The 13,268-nt window shown below is 34.9% G+C and overlaps 1 protein-coding gene across 2 annotated transcripts in view; it reads left to right on the forward strand.

Moving 5' to 3' along the window:
- The window catches only part of PLCB1 (phospholipase C beta 1), an 891,415-nt gene extending 886,398 nt beyond the window's left edge, over nucleotides 1–5,017 (forward strand). Inside the window, exon 32 of one of the 2 annotated variants that reach the window (XM_072634430.1) lies at nucleotides 1,393–5,017. In XM_072634430.1, coding sequence (XP_072490531.1) covers nucleotides 1,393–1,623 — 231 coding nt within the window. In that variant the 3' untranslated portion in view covers nucleotides 1,624–5,017. The remainder of the gene's footprint in view (nucleotides 1–1,392) is intronic. The other variant, XM_072634431.1, reaches the window with a different exon arrangement.
- Nucleotides 5,018–13,268: the final 8,251 nt, after the last annotated feature.

A 13,268-nucleotide genomic window follows, 5' to 3' on the forward strand; every position in this document is an offset into this window, starting at 1 on the left:
TTAAATCCAGTGAGTAGAAGTTATAAATATGCTCAAACTGAGGAAAAATTTCATAACAAGTTACTTTAAATTATATTAGGTTATTAGATTAAGTAAGTTAAAACACTGTTTGAGCACTTACTATGTACCTTACCAAAAACAAATATAAACAAAAAAGAAAGTCCCTTCCCTCAAGGAACTTATGCTCACTCTGTTGGAAGAAGACAATATATAAAAGGATATTGAAAGGAAGTGAAGATAGAGGTATGGTCTTGGGGGCAAGATGGAAAAGTAGTCCAGAGAATCAGAAGCTGAGTTGGGCTCGAAGTGAGCATGTTCTGTATAATATATGTCATCAAGTGAAAGTTCTAAGGAGGTAAAGCTCTCCAATAAAAGGACTGGATGCATCATGAACTAGTAAGTCCTTTATCCCTGGAAACAGAGGATTATGACCATCCATTATGGGTATAAGAGAGGAGATTCCTAAATGAGGTCGCAGCTTGGATTAAATAATCTCTATGTCTTCGACATATGTCTGTGCCTGATGTCCTTTACAACACCTCCATTAGATTGGGAGTTCCCAGAGAGCAGGGACCAGCTTTGCCTTTCTTTGTATCTCTACTGCTTAGGCATTACTTAGCATAAAATAGATGCTTAATAAATGCTTATTAACTGACTTAGAATTCTAAAACACAGTTATCCTGTGCAGATATAGCCTTCAGTATTTTAGAAGATACATTATATATATATACATACATACACAAACATATATGTTAAAATATATGATAGATTTTAAAGTGAAAACAATTGACCTGTCTTATTTTTATGGACATGGACACTAAGAGTTACTTTTACTTGTTCAGACATTTTATTTTCCATGTATTTTGGTCAAAGATGTAGAGATTATGTGTACATATCTATATACATAGATATATGCACACATATATAGTCAAAGAAACATGGAGATGAACTGCTTGTCTTTCATGTAGTAAGCCACCTAGCTAAGTTCAAAAGTGATCATCATAATTAGTTTGGGCACCAAGAGATGATTGTCTTTTCATGTAGCCTCAAAGCATATATGTCTAAGATGGATCATGAATCATCAACATATCTGTATGTCCATATGCATATATATGCACACACATATATCTATATTGTACATGTGAGTGAATCCTTTTAACTGAGGTGAAATTAGAATCTCTTACAAGGTATATATATTTTAAATATTTTCAACCCTATCCAGCATTACAGCTTTAGGAGTTGTATGGATATTCAACATATCTTAATTAAAAAGAACTTATTTCTCCCCTTCTTAACATTTTATCATTATTTATAGTTTGTTTGTAGTTTCTGTGTTTATGATTATGAAAATCAGAACACCCTAAAATAGACTCTTCTCTTTACGTTTTCCAGATGCAGGTGGAACTTGACCAGGAGTATCAAGACAAATTCAAAAGGCTCCCCCTGGAAATTCTGGAGTTTGTACAGGAAGCCATGAAAGGAAAGATCAGTGAAGATGGAAATCATAGTTCAATCTCTTCTTCCCTCACCTCAGATAGTAGCAAAGTGAACCACAAGTCTCCCCCAAATGAGGAAGAACTAGAAGAAGACAATGCAGAAAGAGTGTTTGATACACCCCTCTAACTGTCCCCCCATGATCCACAAACAGGAGCCACATCTTCACAAAGCTTGGTCTTTCCCCCCTCTCTTATTGTGAGTCTGGAGCAGCTGCTAGTATCAAGAGGCTTGGCTTAATACAATGCCAATCTCCTGAGGGAATCTTTTTGGCAAAATGATATGCAGAGGCTTTCATTCTCACTCTTCAGTTAATTATGCTGAAGCATACTGCAAGTCTAATGAGGAAGATAATGATGTATACCATACAGATAGAGATATAGATATTTCCTTTCTTTTTACTGTCAGAATAGTCCACATGCACTATTGGGAATATTTAACAAAGAATGCCATTTGCTACTTTCCTTTTGAACTCGGAGTGAAGTATTTTAAACCAATGCAGAGAGTGACAGAAATGTGCAATGCTATTTAATGCCGTGTAACAGCCATATTTGATCTCTTCATTCTAACTGCCTGTCAACAGCCATATCATCAATTTCATATTTGCTTTAAGTTGGTTTATCGTCTTTGCTTTGCAAGCACTGGTGGCTTGCTGTTTTGATATTATGTTTATCATAGAGGTAAAATTATATTTGCTGCTGAAAATTTCTTCACAAGGAACAGTGGTAATTTTTTAAAGTTTTTTTTTTTTAAGCAAAAAAAAAGGCTTAACTCACTTATATCCAGATGCAGCCAGACCAATGACCTAAAACAGTAAAAACATATCAGTATAGTTTGTTAGGGTTTATTTTAGATATCAACCCAGATAGCTGCAGAGCTGAGTGAGCTCTGGTATTTCCAGATATTTTGAGGCTGTTTCTACATATGAATATAGGTTTCACTGTTTAGATTCACAGGTCATATACTCTCTAGTTGTAGAACTAAATGTATTGATCAAACAATTGGAAAATAGATGACCTGTGACTCAAAAGAGTAAAGCTACCTGGTGTATGTAGACACAGCCATAGTGAACAGACTGTAGTGAGTCATATGGACTATAGACTAGTTCTGACTTTCTATGGTCCTTTTATTTTGGGGTATAGAAATAAAGACTGAATATATATCTAGAGAATACACACAGACCCATATATTAAAATATATATAAATATATCTTGTATCCATACAAATGTATACACACAGAACAATGTGTGTATCTATACACATTCATATATATGTGGGTATATTTATTATTTGGCAGTGAACCCAACCTCATGTATAATAAATTAAATGTAATTCAGGTTTAAGTTGGTAGGGAAAGTAAGTTCCTAATATCTAAATCATGTAGATATTAAATTATATTAAAATATTAAGAAAACATTTTTTGGCACTGGTGGTGTAAAGCAAAGTTTTGTTATAACATAAAATACATACGCATGTTTTGCAGGCTCTAAATCAAGGATGAGTTTTAAAGTGGATAGAACTGAACAGAAATGAGGATGACAGTATTGGAAATGTTTTATTTTCTACCACTATCTTTTGCCCTAACTAAACTTCAGTTTTACTAAGGTTTGAAACTGAAGTCTATCCATTGAATGCTTACATATACTTTTAATCCACTGTACATCATTTTTATGTAGTTAAAGATCAAAATCATCTGTATTTATATATTGTTAGATTTTAAAAAGCAAAACAACCACATGGTAAAGACCTATCAGATTATTATATTTGAAAGTTGTATATGGATTGAGATGTTTTTAAATGAAGAAATGTAACCTTTAGAAGTCAATGTAAGTACTTTTATTGTTGTTTCAGACCTATGATTTCACTGGTATGAGGGAACTCCTGGTAGGAAAACTCCTTCCACTGATTAGCAGATTTTCTGTAATTTATAATATTCTAGGCACTGAGAGGCTAGGTGACTTGTCCAGGGTTACACAGCAACTATGTATAAGAGACAGGGCTTGAACTCCGGTCTTTTTTGCCTCCAAGGTCAAAGTTCTAATCAGTATACCACACTGCCATTCCACAAAAATAAGATTTAGCTTAAAAACTATAAGAGATATTCTCATTACATTTTATTGAAATTAAAATAAATGTCTTTGATAATTAGGAGCAAAGCAAAGCAGTTTAATACCTAGGAAACTTTTTTGCTCTTTAACTTGTATTCCCTCAGGAGTTTAATATTTCTGTGCACCTTATATTATTTAAATTTAAGCAATAAATACAAGTCACTCTTCAGTTTCAATCACTATTAAGTTTAGGGCCAAACCTTTAAAAAAAAATCTTTCTTTTTAAAGCAACTTTAAAAAGACGGGGGGAGTCACCTGATCTTTCAAGATGATTGTATATTGGACTAAATTACTTTGATTCACTGAATAAAGCTTCCACTTAGGAAAAGGGAAATCCTTTATAGATCTTTCTACTTTGGCACTCTAAAGACAAAGACAGCGATCACAAAGAAGCTGTAACGGTCTCCATTGAATGCTCCATTTTATAACAAAATTCCAGATTACCTGAAGGATAGATAAACTAATAAGGATATTCATAACTCCACAGCATTGTAATGAATACAGTAGATAGTGCTGAATTTTAATCTGGAAATAGACTAAGCTGAGTAATTTTTTATTTATACAAAAACAGTTCAGTTATACAAAACAATTCAGTTAGTAGGTTTTCCATATCTTAACCACTGTAGCTATTTTGCAATATGTTTGTATTTGACCATTTACTGTAATCACATTTTTTTATATCTGTACAGTGATACTTTTTGCAGTTGTAGGGTAGTGTGTAACACTGTATATCTTGCATTGTTGAAACTATAACAGTGATACAAATATCATTTAATAATATTAATATTACTTGAAATAGACTAAGATGAAGAAAAAGGGGTCTTTATGATGTGCAGTCTTGTGCCTTTATGTATTTGCCTTGTTCTGTGTTGAATGTATGAAATTCTGTACTGTGGATGTTTCTCTAATAGACAGTAGAGCCTTGCATTTACCTAGAACGTGCTCTTCAGCTATCTTTACACTACTGAAAATAGTGTGGTTTTGGCAGCGTGAACAGAATTTTCCAAGTTCTAATCAAATGCCAGACATTTTTGGATTTAAAAGTTTCATTATTGCCATATATTAATGAATACATGTGTATTAGTTAAGCAATCATTGGATGATTTCTAAAGGAACGTTGCTTGCGTTTCTTTGACTTTAATGTTGCTCTTGTACATTGTATTAATATTGTCAGTGATGGATTGGACTTTGTGATTTTTGCCTTTTAAGAAAAAAGATAGGACAAACTATTTGAGCTATTAAAATGTACATATTTTGATTTATCAATCTCAAATTGTTTAAAATGCATAATTCACATTTTTGTAATAATTCTATGCAATTTTGTGGCATGATGTTTCTTCCACTTGTAATTTTATGTGCTTTCATCAACAGTTCTAAAGGAAAAAAATAAAAAAAAATTTCTTAACACACGATAACTGTTGTTTTTTAGTGTTCTTCTAGAAATTATGACCAACTCCCTTTACAGCAGCAAGAACCAAGTTGGCAGATTATATATTTTCTGGGAAAGCCCCCAACATCGGAAAAAAGAATCGGAATCTTTTGTAAAGTGTCTTTGACAAATGGTCATCTAATGTTTCACTGAAGATTTTCAGGAAGAGGATACTCACTACCTCCTGAGTTAAGCCATTCAACTTTGGGGTGACTTATTTTTTCACTTATATTAAGCCTAAATCTTCTTCTTTGCCTCTTCCACCCATTACTCCTAAGTGCGATATCTTATACATATGTATAAATTCTTTATAGATTCTGGATGTCAAGATTTTTGTGAGTGAAATTTAATACAAATTTTCCAAGTCCATATATTGTCTTCTGATTTTATCTACATTTATTTTACTTGTGCAAGTTTATTTAAAATATTATATGATCTAAATATGTGATTTTATGACATTTTCTTTGACCTATTTAAACACATTATTGATAATGAAAAAAGAACATGGACTGCAATAATGCCATGTAGAAGTTTAACCAATATAATTAACTTGTCCTAATAAGGTGAGCAAACAAGCCTAAAATGTATATTAAGCAACAAAAATTTGCTCATTTGTGAAGCTCAGTTATATGTGTGTGTGTGTATGTGTGTATACATATATATATATATATATACACATACATATATAGTTGACTATAGTTATGGTCAACTATAAAATCTTACAGAGAATGAAAGCAGAAGATTATGAACAGAACAGCTTCAAAATACAAAGAGAGAATGGAGAGTAAAACCAGTCCAAAGAGGGACTCTCAAGGGTATTTAAGGATAAAACTAGGAAGACAGCAACCAGAAAAAAAAAAAAGGTGGGGAAAAATGCAAATAATTTTTATGTAAAATTTTTTCTACCATCAAGGAAAATAGTTTCCTTATACTTTAACTTATGAGGGAGGTGGAAATAGCAATAAAGAGAACAAAGAAAAGAAAATGAATTTGATCAAACTTACATAAAACAAATCCAGAATGTAAGCAACAACAGTTATGAGGGTGTTATTCTAAAGGTATCTGAAAGAAAGAAAGGTAGCAAATATATAGAGACAATCACAGTTATTAAGACACCTAAAGGAGAATCGGATTATCAACACTACTAATCTTTGTGTTTTCTTTTTCACCTATAACAATTTTTATACAAATACAAACATGTATTGAAGGAATTCCTGAGAAGGATATGAGTATGGAAGAGGTAGACTGTTGCAAGCAATATTCCTCATAGACGACATCTTTGTACAATTGACTTAATTATGTACAGGATTCAGTAGAGCAAGCTGGTGTGTTTAAGGCCATCTTTCAACAAGAAATCAAACCTTGCAAGATTCCTTTGTACAAGATTTCATTTTAGCTCTGATGCCTTGACTAGGTGAAAATATCAAGAAATCAATCAAACACACAAAAGACCAATGAAGTGTAAAAAGTATTTGAACACCATTGGATGAAGTGAAATAATACTAGATAGAAAGGAAGTCTGTTCCAGTTGACTGGAAAACTTGGTTCGTCCTTCAGGGATTACCTATAAAGTATCAAGCAAGTTGAGAAATGAAAGGAATACCAGATATGAGAATGCGCATTTTTCTACTACATTCCTGAGAAGAAATTTCTTGAGATTTGAATGATTTCAACTTCGGGCCCCAGCCACATCTTTTCCCCTCCTCTCCTTTGAACCAGAAAAAGACCTTCAGCTTTGAAGTGTCTGGGGTGGGGAACCTGCGGCCTCGAGGTCACATATGGCATTCTAGATCCTTGAGTGTGGCCTTTTGACTGAGTCTCAGTTTTACAGAACAAATCCTTTAAATAAGAGGATTTGTTCTGTACAGTTTGGATTCAGTCAAAAGGCCACATTCGAGGACCTAGATGGCCACATGTAGCCTCAAGGCTGTAGATTCTCCACTCCTGGTTCTGGAGTGTGTTAAATTTCTTAATCTTTCCACTAATGTCCTTGCATCATAATACCAGAGACAGCAGCGGTTTCCATATTGCTATCAGTGTCCTTGCAATGCCCCCAGATCAGCTGGTGACAGTCTCTGCATTTATTAGGAACCAAGAATGCAGTGAATTTGTAGCTCTACAAAGAACCTGACAAATAAGCTGCAATCACTATGCCTAATGGGAATTTCTTGAGTATCCAATGGGAGAAAAGGACTGCTAATAATCAATCATGAACTATGAGTCTCCTCTTTATCCTGAGCTCTGTATGTATTTGTGATAGAGTTAGACATGGACATTTCAGGGGATGTTCTGTACAAACTATTATTATGGTATACCATTAGTAAATATCCCTTTCTAAAAACTACTTACAAACGGGCTATCTAAATGATTGTCTGTTGATAATCTGGGGAAGAAATACACAGGTGGGAACTTGAACCAATTAATTGCCTTAAAGAATCACCTCTGACCCGCCAGGGATACTCCTAGAACGCAGGAGGAGAGATACAACCATCCAGTCTCTGGAGACCTCCTGACTTAGCTGTGGGAGTAAGAGTTAGGATAATAGATACCTCAAAATTCACATGGCCTTCATTTGCAAGACCTATTAACAGAGACAATTATGTTTGATGTTTCCCTGATTATGAATATAACAAGCATAAAACATGAAGATGTATAGTCATAAAAGGCACTCACTACTTTATTGGAAGAACTCTAATGCAAATTTCAAATTGAAGAGATATTCCCTAGAGATGCTGAGGTTCTCCAGAAACTCCTATTTGTGAATGACATTGTACTGGTTACATAAAATTGTGGAACATTTCAAGGTCTATGGGACAAAATGAAGAAAGCCTCAAAAGAACCAAGGAAATGAATAAAGCAGATTTCAATGAATTGAAAATAATGATAGGTAGAATGTCAAGGATTAAAATACTATAAGATACACAAACCCAGGAGGGCTGAGACATGCTCAAGAATGAAATTCTGAAGACACCAATGCTCTAAAGAGCAGTAAAAATGGTAGTTGTCTTAAGAGATAGATATGGCCACATATGGGATTGGCCCCAAAACTTAGCTTTTTAAAAGAAATGTATAGAAGATAGAAGCATGGGCAAGCACCTAAGAATGAAGGCAAGAGCCATATCCCTTTGTAAGTTGCAAGAATGTGTGGTTAAGATTTCTTCTTGTCTGCACCTGAAAGAATATGATCCAGAAGGAGAAAGGCTATGGGAGATGGTTAATGGCAACTCTCTATATTACATTGTTTGGTCTATTTTCATTTTCACTTTGTCTATATACAATGAACTATGTGTCTGTATAATACATGTGTATGTCTAAATCTATGACTGCATTGGGAAAGGGGCCTGAGAGAAAAATTAAAAGTTTTCAGTGTGGGCACTTAACCAGATATAGATAACATATTTCATATTCTATATCTTGAAAAATTCAGTCAGTCCAAAATACCTATTAAGCTCCTACTCTGTGCTAGGCCCTATGTTAACTGCTTGACATGCAAAGAAGAGCAAAAAAAAAAAAAAAAAAAACCAAACAAACAAAAAACCAGTTCTTCCTGTCAAGGAGCTCACTTTCTAATGAATTGTTAATGGATCATTAATCCGTTTCACTACCTAAAGGAGGATCCTGTTGCACAGAAACGAAACCAGCTGGGGCCAAGATGAGACACCAGCATATTGGGGCTGTGAAGCAAGGTGCAAGTGTTTTCTGGCTCTGAGAACCACCTCCCCACCAACTCAAATATCTTATTGCACTAATTTATTTGGTTGGGTAATTAAAAAGTGACTCTTCTTGGATAACTGAAACAGCGCTCACGTCTCAAGAAATGTCACACAAATGTGTGACAATGGAAAGTCATTAGAGAAATCTCAGACTCTCACAAGACATCTAGTCGGACCTTACTTGAATAAGAATAACAGCTGCAATATACTCCAGGAGTCATCTTCTATTTTGAATTCCTCTAGTCAAACTGCTCTCTTTTTCTCATATTTAGTTGTCAATTTTAGTTAGTTTCATTTCCTCAATATCTTTCACATTGATTCCTCTTTCTGTCCTCACTAATATCACAACCTCTCTAGTCCAGGTACTTATTATTAGGTGCCATTTTAAAAGCAGCTATGTGGCACAGTATATAAAGTGCTGGGTCTAGGGTGAGGAAGATTTATCTTCTTGAGTTCAAATCCAGCCTCAGACACTTACTAGCTGTGTGACTCTGGACAGGTCACTTAACCCTGTTTGCCTCAGTTTCCTTATCTGTAAAATAAGCTGGAACAGGAAATAACTCCAGTATCTTTACCAAGAAAACCCCAAATAGGGTCAAAAAGAATAGGACATGACTGAACAACAATTTTTAAAGTTCCTTAATTAGTTCCCTTGAATCCAATCTCTCCTTTCTCTAATATACCTTTGATTAAATTGTCAGAACTAATCATGTCATGTCACTCCCTCGTTCAAGGAATTTCAATGACTCCCAAAGACTTTAGGATAAAATATAAACTCCTGTATTTGGTATTTAAACCCCATCATATAACAGAATGCCTTTCTCTTCTGAAACTCTGATCTTTAATTGACACCAGTAATAAAAACTTCACCTATATCTTTAAACTCTTAAGTTCCCTTCCCAGGACTTCATAATATTTAGGAGAGCTTTCCAGAAACTTCTACCAACATTACTTATTCGTATATAAGTTTACAGCATTGGATAGTAGTTGTTAGGCTTGACAACCTCTGGGATTCTCTCTGTAATCTCCCAGAAAATCCTCCAGTACAGCAGGCCTCTCTGTTGTTGATGTCAGGTCTAGAAATGACCTTCCATATTGTCCTGAACATGAAATCCCCAGACACCATTACTTGTCTTCTTCTGATTACCACTTGATGACTTTTATCCCGATGACACTTAAGCAGCCAACAGAGACAAAAATGTCCTTCCACCAAGAAGTTCTAGCTTCCCCTTCCACCAGGAGGGGGTCCTCAAATGTATTACTAAGCCCCAAGTATCTTTCTTCCTATTCTCTCTGCATCACCTTCTTCTACCTACATAACTGAAAATGAGTCAAAATGTGCCTCTGATTTTTCAAATTCATTTTCTCCTTTTTTTTCAGTTGAAGTGTTTCTTCCATTCATTCCTGGAATTCATTCCTGGTGATGTCTTCTTCCAGTCTTTCTAAGAGTCACAGTGTTCATAGAATGCTTTGTTCATAAAAATCTGTTATTTGGTAATGGTTTTTATCATTTCAGGAGTTAGAAAGTGAGATAGTAATTTGCTCTTTTTTTCATACACACATAAATACAAGTATATAATATATACATATATATGACATATGTGCATATATACGTATTATGGGCAGGTACATGGCACAGTGGATAGAGTTCTGGGCCTGGAGTTAGGAAGAACTCATCTTCTTGAGTTCAAATCTGACCTCAGATACTTACTAGCTATGGTACCCTGGGCAAGTCACTCAACTCTGTTAGCCTCAGTTTCCTCATCTGTAAAATGAGCTGAAGAAGGAAATGACAAACCACTCTAGTATCTTTGCCAAGAATATCCTGAAAGGAATGACAAAGAGTTGGAAACCACCAAAACAAATAATTAACAACAATATACAGATTATATGTGTGTATATACACATACATATATGTGAGTATGTATATAGAAATAGATATATAATCTTTGTTGCATTTGCAATTCATGAAGTCATAGCCTGATGGAAGTGACTGAGTCAGAAGGAAACATGATACATTCCAGCTTTGACCACCAAAGCAACACCTAGTAGGGGAGGAAACACAAACAGCTACAATAAATAGGCCAAAGCTTTGGATATTCAGGTTAGCAGACTGGATCTCCTGGGCATTTTGGTTCCTTAAGATTCACCGCCTGTGCGTCCCTGCTCCTCCAGCATTTCTGCCCTTGTCTCAGCCCTTGAATCTCAGCCTGCCACAGAAACCCTGAAGCAATACGACCTGACTTTTCTACTGCCTTGTGTCTCCTCCCAGTTCAGACCCCACCTCTTTTACCCCAGGAAGGAATTGCCACAGGGTTTTTCCTAATCATTGTCACATGTTGGCTCTGCCTCTGGAAGGAAACAACATTTTATGCTAGACATTCTTGCTTCTCCGAAGGGAAATTTTTTAAAAAATATTAATTTTTACTGTCAACTCACTTTTATTATGTCAAAGTTCCAAGGTCTAGCAGAGCTATTGAGTTCAGCATAATGGAAAAAACAACACTGCGAACTAGTCATATACAAAAAGAATTCAATTTGTTTAAAGTTTCTTAACCTGGGTTCCACAGACCCAAAAGAGGGCTGTGGATAGATTTCAGAGGGTACATAAACTTGAATGGGAAAAAAGAATCTTTATTTTCACTAACCTCTAATTGAAATTCAGAATTTCCTTCAATTATGAATGTAGGAAAAGGGAAAAGAACTTATTTGTACAAAAATATTTACAGCAGCTTTTTTTGTATTGGCAAAGAATTGGAAATTAAGGAGAATCCTGTAAATTGGGGAATGATTGAACGAGTTGTGGTACATGATTGTAATGGCATTTTATTGTTCTATAAAAAATGATGAGCAAGATGATTTCAGAAAAACCTGGAAAAACTTAGGTGAACTAATGTAGAGTGACTGAACAGAATCAAGAGAATCTTGTACACACTAAGAGCCATATCATATCATCTCATCTCATATTAACTGTGAATGACTTAGCTATTCTGAGCAATGCACTACTCTAAGACAATTCCAAAGGATTTATAGTGAAAAATGCTATTGACTTCCAGAGAGCACATTGATAGGGTCTGAATTTACTTTATTTTTCTCATAGGTTTGTTTGTTTGTTTTCTTGGTCTGTGTTTTCTTTCACAACATGAATAATCTTGAAATATGTTTTGCAAGATTAGACAAGTATAACCCATATCAAATCACTTACCCTCTCAAGGATGCAGGAGAGGAGGGAGAAAGGGAGAGAATATGGAATTCAGTTATTAAAAAATGAATTTTAAAAATTGTTTTTACATGCAATTGGAGAAAACAGAATATCATTTAAAATTATGAATATAGGCAATAAACACCAGTTATATTAGGTTTTACCAGATTGCCAAATGGAATAGGTGATAGAAAAAAATTTTAAGAATGTCTAATCTAGAGGGTCTAGATCTATCTCTTTCAAGGTAGAAATTTAACAAATGATATTTTATGATACATGTTTTATAAGGATGTTAATACTCAGATTAAGCAATGATTTCATTAAATTGAGAATTCCTTCCACTGATAGACATTGCAATCCCTTCATGTCTTCTCATCTATTGCAATTTTTACCCAGGTGTAATGTTAATAGGATTTAAGATCTTCCCTGCCCATTAATAGGCCTCAGGTGGAGTGCATTAAGAGAAGCTTGCTTAGGGTAGGCTTGCTTGGAGGAAGACGTTCACATCTTTTGTTAATTTATAATTAGGCACTGAGTCACTAGGGTTGTGATGCCTTCTGGCTCTGAGAAGTATATACATACTCTGAGTTGGTATTTTACTTTGGAGGTTCACTTATGAGATGGATTTTGTGATTCTCTGGTCAAGACTCTGAGTGGCCATATGTTCAGAGTTCCCCAGTTGCTCAGATGTAAAGACTCTCTTGACCCTGGGATGTATGTAAAATGTGTAGCACTGTTGCTTTGATTCAGGCAGTAGAGCCCTATCTGTTGGTCTTTATTTCTCTGCTTATATTTTCTCTGTGTTTTCTCTGAAGTTCAGGATGCTGACTCTTCCCCTGAACTAGTGAATGTAATTTAAAAATATTGTTGACCCCTTAAACAGCTGTCTTTCCTAGTAAAGCAGATCTAAGAACCTGTGCTAGCAGCCATCCTGGAAATATACTAGGTGTTTCCACAAATCAACCCTGTGGAAGTAACCAAAACTTTTGAGGATTTCTCTAGTTCTTTTGCTATTGGGGGAGGCGGGACAACCAGTGGAATCTTTGGGCTACTTGTCTCTTCTCCCTTACTTTCATTAACTGCCCAGCCCATCTCTTGTCTGGTTACACATTTCCTTGATATATCTTTTTACACCTCTTCTCCAACTCAAGTTATCATTGATACTGTGATAGCCCACTAACACCCTAAATTCATTTATATTTATATTGTCCATTTATATTGCATTATTGCTGATTTTGATTCTTCTTAGGTCATGATGTTCTCTGATCTACAGCCATATCACACTAGCAGAAAATATTGGTGTTAATATTTTATTATTAAGC

Source organism: Notamacropus eugenii, chromosome 1, assembly GCF_028372415.1.
Source record: "Notamacropus eugenii isolate mMacEug1 chromosome 1, mMacEug1.pri_v2, whole genome shotgun sequence".
Taxonomy (NCBI): domain Eukaryota; kingdom Metazoa; phylum Chordata; class Mammalia; order Diprotodontia; family Macropodidae; genus Notamacropus; species Notamacropus eugenii.